The following is a 12244-nucleotide window of genomic DNA, read 5'->3' on the forward strand; positions in this document are numbered from 1 at the left end:
CCGTGGTGTGCTTTTGAAATTGGAAGAGTATTGACGTTGAATTAGTTTAAACAATCCCAAATTAGACTGCAGTGCAAGTTTCTGCCATAGGACATCATGCGAGCGGTCTAGGGAGTTGGAAATAACGTCCGTTTCGGAGAGATTTGCCGTAAAGGGGTATATCGTTCAAATAGGATCCGCAATATGTGCTTGAAGTCATATTTCCGAATTCTGTTCTCTTGCAGTGGTGGAGGCTATGACGCCCACTCCAGCCGGGATGGAGGAAGATGACCAGGATGTCGACTCTGCAGATGAATCCATTACCGCTGACATGATCGTAGCTGCCGACGACTCGTCGAAGCTGTCCGTCAGCCCGGGTCGGCGAATCCGCCGCTTTAAACAAGAGTGGCTCAAGAAGTTTTGGTTCTTGCGTTATTCTCCGACGTTGAACGAGATGTGGTGCCACGTGTGCCGACAGTACACCGTACAGTCGTCAAGGACTTCCGCTTTCATTATCGGGTCCAAGCAGTTCAAGATCCACACCATCAAGCTTCATAGCCAGAGCAATCTCCACAAGAAATGTCTGCAGTTGTACAAGCTACGCATGCATCCTGAGAAGACGGAAGAGATGTGTCGGAACATGATCACGCTGTTCAACGCCGCTTACCATCTCGCGGTCGAAGGACGGCCGTATTCCGACATCCGGCCCTTAGCAGAGCTGTTAAAAAAGTGTGAACTTAAGGTAGTCGATCAGTACATGAACGAGAGCGACTGCCAGATCCTCATCCACCACATTTCCCGAGCGTTTAAAGAGGACTTGGTGGAGAAGATCCGTCTCTCCCCTTTCCTTGGCGTAATCATGGATGGCCAAAATGATGATTTGCTAGCCGACACCGTTGCGGTTTATGTGCAGTTCATCACCACAGAGGGTCCGCCTGCTACTGAGTTTGTCTCCTTACAGAGACTGAGTGGTAGCTGTGTAGATGGATACCTTCAAGCTGTTGACCGTGCCTTTGGTGACCTAGGTCTACGGCTACAGGACATGCTCGTGGTTGGCTTGGGAATAGATGGTTCCAACATCTCTTCTAGTCTTCGGGCAAACCTCTACATAGCCATACGGAAGACTTTTCCGTTCGTATTGTGCCTGCCGGTAATGATTCATCGCCCCCATCTAGAGATACTGGATTCCATCTGTGGGAAGGAGCTTTCATGTTTAGATGACTTGGAGAACAACTTGAAGCATTTGTTGAGCTTCTATCGGTACTCCCCTCGTATGATGACCGAACTGAGGTCAACCGCGCCTACTCTGTCTGAGGAGACGGAGTTTCTCGGGGATATACGAGCAGTCCGGTGGATCATAGGTGAGCCTAATGTCCTAAACGCTCTCATCAAGGACTATCTCGAAGTGGTGAGCCATCTTAAAGGCATCAGCGGTCAGACCCAGAGGGCAGACGCAGCCGCCATTGCTCTTTCTCTTCTGCAGTTCCTGATGGATTACCAGTCTGTGAAGCTTATCTATTTCCTTTTGGATATCATTGCTATTCTGTCACGCCTTGCCTTCAACTTTCAGGGAGATTATCTACTGGTTTCTCAAGTAGATGCCAAGATTGTGGAAGCCATTCATGAGATTGGTCAGCTAGTCGATTCTCCAGGAGAGTACCTGCAAGAGTTTGAGGACAATTTTCGCGAGAGCTTCAACGGCGTGGACCTCAAGAACCTGCGGGTGGCCGAATCGAAGTTCCAGTCCATCCGGGAGAAAATCTGCCTGAAGACCCAAGGGATTCTGGCCCAACGTATCGATAAGCACAGCCATTCTGTTGTACAGGCTTGCAAGGTGCTCGACCTGTCCTCATGGCCACGCAATAGGGATGACCTCCAAAGCTACGGAGAGGAAGAGATCCTCGTCATCTTTGACCACGTGGAGACGATTCCCTCGTCGGGTCGTGAGCTGTCACACGACCGAGTGGATTTGCGTGGAAGCCTGATAAGAGAATGGAGGGATCTCAAAGCTGACTATTTTAGCATGAATTGTTTTAAGGAAGTGATGAGTCATGTCTGCAAATATAAGCAGCGCTTTCCTTTGCTCAACCAAATCCTGCAGTTGTTGAGGGTCTTGCCCACGTCGACTCTCTGCTGCGACAAAGGACGAGAGGCTTTGCACAAAGTAAGAAGGAACAACCACTCGAGACTGACTCTGGAACAGATGAACGACCTGCTCACGTTGGCTGTTAACGGGCCACCTATCGCCAACTTCGATGGCAAGAGGCCGCTAGACAGCTGGTTTGAGGAGAAGTCGGGGAATAGTTACACACTTTCTGCAGAAGTGTTGAGCAGACTATCCCACACTGAGCAAAAACCTGTGCTGCACTCCATGGACGTGAATTCAGAGTTTTATCCTGGTATTTGACTTCAACCTGCGTTTCAGCCAATAATATTCCAAAAAGCCATCTCAGTGGGCGTAAACTGACCAGGTGCTGTTATGTGATTGGCCAATATGAATGACATTGGCTCTGCTGCTACAATGGCCTGGTCAGCAATCCTTTATTCATACAATTCATTTATTTAAAAATAAAAAAAATAGTATGAATGCCTTTGCAGGGCTTTGGCACTTACACACTTAAACCTATTCTGGAATGTGTAATTATTTTATGCGATTTATTATAATTTTTTTTTTTTTTTTTTTTTTTTTTGATGCTCCAAAGACAAAGAAAGCACTTATTTCTTAGGTTGAATGAAACGAATAATCGATATCTATAAAAAAAAAAAGGATATTCCATTTTGTGGATTTTTTTCTTTTTCTTGTTTTTCCACTTCAGCGTGTCCAATATTTGCTTGAATATGCACAGTTATGCCTGAGTTGCTTGCGTACCTGAGAACCTGGTTTTTCTACTATAAACTGTATGGGTTCACTACTTTCATCGTATGAGAATTATGTAAGCTTTTAATTACGCCATGTTTAAACGCCGTTAATCATCCATTTAAGTAGAAAGGGTTTTTTTTTTTTTACGACCTTTCTTGCTACTAAGCTTTCTCTTTGATTGTTCAATTCAAGCTAATATTAGCTAAGGCTAATTATTTTGATTAAAAGTAATTTTCTTGATTTTTTTTTTTTTTTTAACAAAAATTTTTATTTAGTTTCGTTTTTTTTGTTTTTTTTGCTTCAGAGGACCCTTATATAGACTTACGGGCCATAATGCATTACGAAATTGTAGCCCTGCATGACGCGGTTTATTGGCAATCATTAAGCGGTTTGGAATGCAATATGCAAGATGCTCATGCCTTATACTCGACTCATGTTTTAATCCGAATTTGACTGTTCCTGTCATGTTCTCGTTCTTCTGTTGTAGACTATATACCTTCTGTCAGTGAGCTATCATCTGGGACATTTCAGCATACAAACAAAGAGATGTCTCAAAGGTTTTTAATAGTGTAAGAATAAAGATCCTGAAGAGATGATATTGCGCTCGAGTGCCTCGAGCTGTATCTTTTCACAACGTGAAAGCATTTTTTTCTTCTTCCTTTTTTTTTTTTTTGATTTACCACTAAATATTATTGTTCACATGCGCAATGTATTATCATGCATTTATTCTCAGTTTCTAAATACTGAAGAGTTAGGACACTTTTATGCTCTAGTGAGTAATATTATGGATTTAGATCTTTAAAATACCTAAACATGATATTGAATGTTTTTTGTTTTGGTTTTTTTTGGGGGGTGTTGGGGGTTCTTTTTATTTTCTTTTTTTTTTTTTTAAATTACCGATCACAGGTGATTTATTTAGCGTTTATATAGACAAAAAGAAACGAACAGAATTTGTAATGCTGCTTTAAAAGTCCGTTATTGCCAAAAGTTTCTACTGAAATAACGAGTATGCGCGTGGAATCTTAACATTTTTGCAATCACTTTTAATTCTGTTCTCTGATCTATCGCATTTTAAAGGGCACATAAACGGAGAATATGGCCTTATGCAGTATATTTTGTTGAAATTTGTCTCGTGACAAATTTGATACAGTAATATTGCATGTTATCTGCACAGCAAGATGTTTTGTTTTTTGTTGTTTTGTTGTTGTTGTTGGTTTTTTTTTTGTTGTTTTTTTTTTAAACAAGAGCCTTTATGCAAGTATTGATAAGTTTCAGTTGTTATTTTGTAATATTGGCATTTTACAGACCTATACAACCTGGCATGCGTTATTATTCATAGCTTCAGAAAGGTTTTCCACACAATTTGATGATCATTTACGCAGCTCACATACCGTGTGCAAAAAGCTTTACCGGGGGAAAAAAAAAAAAATCATTTGCATCATTTAATATTTTCAATACGTTTTATGATAAACCTTTATACTTCCAACAGTGTATATTAGATACGTACCTTTTTTGATGGTGTTAATAATAAACATTTTAATGCCATATCATTCCTTGATTTTAGTGCTAGTTAAGGTCTAATTTAATGGTGTAATGGTTTTCTACAGAATAATACTGCAGTGTATGTCTTTTTTTTTTGTTTTGTTTTGTTGTTTGTTCTTGAATGTACAGACTGTTACCTCAGATGTGCAGTGAAATGGATAATTGTGGTACCTAGCTGTATTATTCAACCAAATGTAATGTGGTGGTGGTTTAATTTTTTGTTGTTATTATTATTGAGTAGTAGTGTTTAGTATTTGTTTAGTGTGGGTTTCTTTCTTCGTGGTGGTCTTGAACAGCCATCACTGCACACGTCTTCCTTGTTTGGAGATTGATTGATTGATTTGGGATTTTTCGATGGGGATTTACCTTTCGTTATTTTATTAATTTTTTTTGTTTTGGCACGAAGACACACATTTGCTTGTACCTTAATTACCAGAATGTTATTCTATTTCTCCCATTCTTTAAAGATCATAAAAGAAGCCGAGAAAACATCCATATTATTTATTCACGACGTTTTGTATCGATACCTTACCCTGTGCTGTTGGTGTTTTGTCTGGATCAGCAAAAAGGAACAATTTTAGATTCATATACAGAAGTTTCAGTGTGAATGATGCATTTTGGTGTTTTGTTCTTTTTTCTTTTCTTTTCTTTTTTCTTATGAAGTCAACCAATTTGTGTCATCAAATATAAGCATTTACACAGCTCTATACATCACCGACTTGGGATTTTGCATGAATACATTGTAACACTGGAAATACATAATTATAAAGTATATGTGAACTTAAGGAGTGAGTTGCATATATGTATGTGTGAGATTATGTACTATATATATATGTCCACTCAGAATGCAAGCTTAATAATATATAATTCCACATATAACAGTTTAATAAAGTTGTTTTGTATTTTAGACGTATTCTTTTTGCCGTGTTTGACTTGCTTTCTATGAAAGAGACACCGATGAAATGCTCTTTGTTCATCTGTTCCCAGCTCTCAGGCTGCAGACTGATCCCTGGCATTGAGACAAATAAGATGTCATCGTTATCCGTATCAGCCGTGTAGATCTTTTGTGGATATCTGTGCATGAGATGTATGGGAGTGAAGGAAAAGGTAGCTTTCCTGAATAGTGTGTTGGAACTGTGCTGAACAAATAGTGTTGAAGCCTGTTGTTGTTGTTGTTGTTGTTGTTGTTGTTGTTGTTGTTGTTGTTGTTGTTGTTGTAGAAAAAGAAATTAAGTTTTTAGGAAACACTTAAACATGCTTAAGGAGCTGGAGAGAATTGAGGAAGGCAATAATACAAGAGAAATGTTTCTGGCTGGTTGAGCATCAACTCCTGTAGCTGTCTAGACTGTTTGCCGTTCGTAATCTTTACTGACTTTCTACATAAAATGTCAAATAAATAAACAAATAAATAACACAATTTTCCTGCAAATTATAGTTTTCAACATTATATATTTTAGACCTAAATATTGGAAGATTAAATGTTTTCTTTATGTCCGGCGTACTGTTTTAGCCTTTCTTTACTCACGGGCAATCCATTTACTTTTAGTAGTGGAAGGATTATTTACACCGAACCAAAAATCATATCTCATGCAATTTTAAGCAAAAAAAAAAAAAAGACAATATTGAAGTAATTTATGCAGGAAAGGGTTGATCTTAATAACTCAAAATAAGTATATATAAAATACTCAAATAATACAAAATAATAAAATTACTCAAATAATACAAAAACTCAAAATAATACAAAAACTCAAAATAAACATGCATACGATATGTCAACTTGGACCTACCTGATGTCTGCATGAAATAATCAAAATATTATTGTACGTGTTTAATTAGTAACTGATGCATCAGTCTGTACTTGGATTTCACTGAAGTTTTTCTTTTCTTTTTTTGTGATTGTTGTGGCTAAAAATGCTTGTTTTGATGCCTTCAGAAATAATGAAATGAAACGTTTCTACATTAAAAAATAAATAAATAAATAAACTACAAAGAGCAGCACGCAGTAATAAACTCAACAAAGTCAATATTTAACGTGACAACCTTTTTTTTAAAAAAAAATAATAATAATAAAAATGTTTTTTGGGCGGTCCCTTTCTGCGTAAAACTACTTGACAAAATCGCAATTGCGGTAATTTCGAATAATTGCGAGCTCCTCTGGATATTCCGGAGTTTGCTTGATTTTGCGTTCATTTCTGCAAAATCACAAAACACCTGGAGGGACTGATGTATGTATAGTAAGATTATGATCACCGCAAAAATAAATAAATAAATAAATAATCTTTGGGGTCCATGGAAATGGTTTTAAGGTGAAATTTCTGAACCCCTGTATGAGTTCTGAGGAGTATTAATGGCAGAAAGAAACGTTTCAGTTTTGATACTGTGTTCAAGTTGCAAGCACAGTAATTAACACTGTGGACTTTATCAAAGATGGGGCAGCTCAATGGAAAAAAATAAAACCTCTCAGTTTAACAGTCAGAATGAGAGCCGTGTTTAGTCATACAATAGTTATAAGGCACCCAAACAGTCCAGTTGAGGCGGGGGGGGAAACATTTGAATGTCTGTGGCAGAAAGTCTATGGAAAGTCTGACACAGTGCCCTTATTATCTTCCCAGCTGCAGCACAAGATAACTGAATGCTTTTTTTTATCCCCATACTAGCTGCTGTCGTTTACTTATATAACATGTTGTTTCAAAAGATGCCAGTTATTTTTTCAGTACTCAAATGTCAGCTCCAAGAAGCTATAAATTCCTGACTGTAATACCGTTTAAATCTGCCTGATACCATTGTGTAGTGCCCACACTGAGACCTGTAAGGAATGAAACAATCTGCCTGTGTCTTGTTTCACTGGAAAGTAAACCAGACTTGAATTTATAGAGCTCGTCATCTAGCAGGACTTGAAGGAATATCGCCCCCCCCGCAACAACTCGAGTTTTCTCACTTTTAATGCGTTTAGCGTGCCGTGATATTGAGCGCAGGCCAGATTTTAAACCACAAATGGGTGTTGAAATTTGGTCAGTGGATACATGACTGTACTTAAACTCGTCTAACCTTGCTCGTTTAAAAGATAATAATAAAAATAATAATGTGGACGTGAGGGCGAAGTGAAGGTAGTCCACAGTGTGATTCCACAGAAATTGACTTTTCAATCAGTATAAAACAAATGAATTCTTTTTATTATGGCCGCAAGTCTGTTATAAGATTAGTCCGGACGCTGTTGGGTTTCTGTGTGTAGAGTATCGTGACTCTGGGTTTAGCTGTTAACGAGCAGGTTGATGGGGAAAGGGAGGGGTTTGAGCCCCCATACTGGGCAAAGAATTCAAACAATAACATTGGTACAGCGATAAAACGGACAGCACGGCTCAAACTTTTTTGATAGTAGGACACTATACAACTGCCACAATCAAATAACATTTAAACATAGTAGGCTAGGTAAAAAAAAAATTAAAACAAAGAAATACTTATGAAAAAACTGCAAATTCTTGAAGTGTCTATTTCCACTATAAGCCATTAACCACCATTACTGTGGAGTGTGACATCACAAGTGAATTCAGTGAACACATGCAGGCGGATATAAAATGTTTTGGCCCCTGGTAAAAAAAAGAGATGACGTGAAGTGCTGTCCTGTTGTATAGTCGCACGTACAGCACAACGTGAGCGTGTTAATTAACACAATCAGCAGTGTAGATCTTACTTTAATAGTGTGTTGATGCAATCCTTGGGATTTTGCTGTATAATGTACTGTAGTCTCTAGCCAGTTGCTCTTTCTTTTTTGTTGTTGTTGGTTCTCTTAAATGAGTACAAATAATTGTCTTACAAAAAATGAGTATACTATCCATCTATCTACTGTGCAAAAGTCATAGGCACATGCACGGAAATGCTGTGAACAAAGATGCCTTCAAAAATAATTCAATAAAAAATTCTACATTTAAAATAAATAAATAAATAAAATACTACAAAGAGCAGCAGACAGTAATAATCTAAATTATTCTGTATTTAAAGTGACCACCCTTTGCTTTAAAAAAAAAAAAAGGGGAAAAAAAGAAAGAAATCATCAGCAGTGTCGGGCTCATTTATCATTTGTGCAGGAAATTAGCTGGTAAGTTTTTTTTTCTTCTTTAGACTTTGACTGTCACTCGCTTCTTTGTCTCTGCGTGTGAAGCCCAGCAGCTGTCCGAAAAGAGATCCGTTACATAATATGCTGAATTCTTTACTGACACACAAATATTTTTCTGTAACATTCAATTCTGGAAGTGCAAAAGTAATGTTTGGAAATGTACATTATTTATTTGTTTATTTATTTATTTGTTTGTTTGTTTGTTTGTGGGGGGGGGTACTGACTCAAGAATGAGTCAGTAAGTAAATATTTTATTTAATTTGTTATTATTACTTTTTTAATAGGGTGTAATAATGAGTCCTTAAGTAAATATTTTATTTAATTTATTATTATTGTTGTTTAATAGGGTGCCTAAGATTTTTGCACAGTACTGTAACTAAAAACAAATTATTATTATTATTATTATTATTATTATTATTATTATTGGGCCAACGTTTAGCCATCAGTAAGCTATTATTTGCCATGAGTGGTGTGGCCTGGGTCAACCCAGTGTGTCTATAACAGCAATCAATGACATCATTCATGCGGGGCAGCAGGGGTGAAACTGGGCGAGAGCAGAGGAGAGATGGCATGAGAAATCTTTGTCCTGAATGGGCTGTGTGTGCAGTGGACTTTTCACTCCTCTCGCCTCAAAACATCAGCAGACACTGTAAACACTGGTATGTATCCTATTAATATCTAACACAACAATTTTATTGCTTTTTTTTTTTAAGTATTGATCTGTCTATTGATACATTTATGTTGATACAGTTATGTTGCATTGATACATTTATGTTGATACAGTTATGTTGCATTGATACATTTATGTTGATACAGTTATGTTGCATTTATACATTTATGGTGATACAGTTATGTTGCATTGATACATTTATGTTGATACAGTTATGTTGCATTGATACATTTATGTTGATACAGTTATGTTGCATTTATACATTTATGGTGATACAGTTATGTTGCATTCACGTTTGGGTTTTTTCTCTGTTTCTGCTCAGCATTAACGCGAGATGAAAAACTCCTTTGGACTTTTCGTGTTAATTTCTTCACTGACCATCAGCGTCTGTAAGTTTACTGACACTTTGGTTAGTCACTGGTTTCCTGCTGTGTTGTGTATGACTCTGGATCTCTGTGTGTGTGTGTGTGTGTTTTCTCTTGGAAACAGGCAATAAGCATTACGGAATGCATTACTCCTCTTATAGCGCGTCTCTGCGCTGTTATAAGTGCTCGGATTACTACGGTGGCTGGTGTACAAATGTCCAGGACTGCACTTATGAAGACTCGTGTTTGTCTCTGCATGAGAAAGGTGTGGGTCAGAACTTACAGCACACACACTAACTTACTAAAGTGCTGCGACACAATACAAAAGACCTTGACTTTAGCAGGGGATCCTAAACTTTTTGGACTAACTCATCCCAAGGCTTGACTGCAGTGCATTTTTTTTTTTTTGTTTGTTTTTTAATTATTCTTCCAGAGTTTGAGGATTCCTGTAATGTTTGAACGTCTTATTACATTAGTAACATACATACGTGTAAAGTGCTTGACTAAAAACTAAGGGAATAGACTGGAAGAAAGTTGGATTGATGTTCGATGTTCGCGGAAATTAAGGGACCGTCTCTAAAGTTACATACGACATTGTTATACACGATTCTAACTTCACTAGCATTTGAAGGGAATGATGTACAGTCACACAACCAACTGTAAAGTGTTCGCCTAGGTGTCAGGTTTGATGCACACCTTTCAGATTTTTGATATTTATTAAAATAAACTATTTAAGCACATTTAAATTAGACATGAATTTCACTACAGAATGGGCCCATACACAAAATATACCATTATTTAAAGCTCAATAGCATTTGAAGGGAATGATGTACAGTCACACAACCAACTGGAAAGTATTCGATTAGGTGTCAGGTATGACGAACACCTTTTAGATTTTTGATATTTAACCCTACAATGCATGAACAAAAAAAAACCTTCACGAATGCATAAAGGGGGTCAAAATGACCCGTACTGGATTGAATGGTTTTCTTCAAAAAATAGATGTTCTATTAATTAAATTTTATATATATATATATATATATATATATATATATATATATATATATATATATATATATATATATATATACACACACACACACACACACACAGTATCTCACAAAAGTGAGTACACCCCTCATATTTTCGTAAATATTTGATTATATCTTTTCATGTGACAGCACTGAAGAAATGACACTGTGCTACAATGTAAAGTAGTGAGTGTACAGCTTGTGTAACAGTGTAAATTTGCTGTCCCCTCAAAATAACTCAACACACAGACATTAATGTCTAAACCCTCTGGCAACAAAAGTGAGTGAGTGCATTATACCTGACACCTAGATGAACACTTTACAGTTGGCTTCATGACTGTACGTCATTCCCTTCAAATGCTATTGAGCTTTAAATTATGGTATATTTTGTCTATGGGCCCATGCAGTAATAAAATACATGACAATATTTCTATATGATTTAATAGTTTGATAAATATCAAAAATCTAAAAGGTGTGCATCATAGCTGACACCTAGATGAACACTTTCCAGTTGGTTGTGTGACTGTACATCATTCCCTTCAAATGCTAGTGAAGTTAGAAAAATGTATAACAATGTCGTATGTAACTTTAGAGACGGTCCCTTAATTTCCGCATTTCCGCGAATATCGAACGTCCAACCAACTTTATTCCAGTCTGGAATATACATTGAACTGACTGACCAGTCCAGTGTGAAGTGAATCATTTTTTTTCTTCTGTAATTTAATTCAAAAAGTAGAAATTTCATATATTCTAGATTCATTACACATAAAGTGAAATATTTCAAGCCTTTTTGTTTTTTTGTTGTTGTTTTTTTTTTGGGGGGGGGGGGGGTTAATCTTGATTACGGCTCATGGAAATCAAAAATCCATGTGACAAAGGAACATCTGTGAAACCTAACTCACATTAAAATGTTAATCTCGTAATGTTTCTGACCTGCAAGACAGTTCTGATGTTAGGTTATATTTAACCAAGTAGCTGGTTCAGAAATATTAGCTAAACACTCTACCTCCAACTCCAACAACTGTTTTTGTGACAGGAGGGAAAACAATCCGGCAGTGCATCAGGTACACGGACTGTGACAACTCCCGGCTGAGTCAGATGTTTCCAGCGGTGTCTGGATTTACGTACCGCTGCTGTAACTCTAACTTATGTAACAGCGGGCACAGGGACACGGCCATCCTCAGCCTGTTCATCTCTCTGCTCAGTGTGTGGTGGAGCTGCTGCTGCTAACCTTCTCACTGTATCACAGAAAGTTCTACTCTTCTTACATACAGTAATGGTAATAGAATGTGTATCGTAATTGTAACTTGTTCTTTAAATTAACAACCATCTTTTATGTGTTTTAATACAGATACACCCGTCTTCAGAATGCTAACGACTGGTTCTGTCATGTTTTTAATTGAATTTGCTTGTGATGGAAATAAAAATGAAAAGCTCTTCCTGAAATTGAGGCCTGAATATCTTGTCTAATCATATTTGTCTGATGAGTTATGAGTATTTTTGCATTTCAACCTGGTTAATTGGGCAGGTGAATTCTGTTCGCTCTTGGTGTGTGTAATTTTGACAGACCTGTGTCTATTTATCTTCTAATCTTACTTAGCTAGTGCTGGCTAGTGGCTAACAGTCGGTTATCGGTGTCCTAGGCATAACTTTCACTAGGGACACGTCCCCACCACTTTTTGA

At 37.4% G+C, this 12244-nt stretch overlaps 2 protein-coding genes across 4 annotated transcripts in view; both read left to right on the top strand.

Moving 5' to 3' along the window:
• Positions 1 to 5294, top strand: part of prdm11 (PR domain containing 11) — a 13695-nt gene extending 8401 nt beyond the window's left edge. For all 3 annotated transcript variants that reach the window (XM_017486236.3, XM_017486238.2, XM_017486237.3), the window contains one exon: positions 225 to 5294. In XM_017486236.3, the coding sequence (XP_017341725.1) occupies positions 225 to 2386 (2162 nt within the window). In that variant the 3' untranslated portion in view covers positions 2387 to 5294. The remainder of the gene's footprint in view (positions 1 to 224) is intronic.
• Positions 5295 to 8972: 3678 nt separating this feature from the next.
• On the top strand, positions 8973 to 12011 carry LOC108275426 (CD59 molecule (CD59 blood group)). The gene is made up of 4 exons (XM_017486239.2): positions 8973 to 9154; positions 9488 to 9554; positions 9655 to 9795; positions 11598 to 12011. Exons 2-4 carry the CDS (start codon positions 9500 to 9502, stop codon positions 11789 to 11791), a joined length of 390 nt encoding a protein of 129 aa, XP_017341728.1. The 5' UTR covers positions 8973 to 9154; positions 9488 to 9499; the 3' UTR covers positions 11792 to 12011.
• The last annotated feature ends 233 nt before the right edge of the window (positions 12012 to 12244 follow it).

The sequence above is a fragment of the Ictalurus punctatus genome, chromosome 14 (assembly GCF_001660625.3).
Source record: "Ictalurus punctatus breed USDA103 chromosome 14, Coco_2.0, whole genome shotgun sequence".
NCBI lineage: Eukaryota > Metazoa > Chordata > Actinopteri > Siluriformes > Ictaluridae > Ictalurus > Ictalurus punctatus.

Bases quoted from the DNA above. Each gene is read 5' to 3' on its own strand.
- LOC108275426 (XM_017486239.2), top strand. From the start codon at position 9,500: ATGAAAAACTCCTTTGGACTTTTCGTGTTAATTTCTTCACTGACCATC. The intron at 9,555-9,654 runs GTAAGTTTACTG...TCTTGGAAACAG, and splicing joins TTCACTGACCATCAGCGTCT to GCAATAAGCATTACGGAATG. The intron at 9,796-11,597 runs GTGTGGGTCAGA...TTTTTGTGACAG, and splicing joins TTTGTCTCTGCATGAGAAAG to GAGGGAAAACAATCCGGCAG.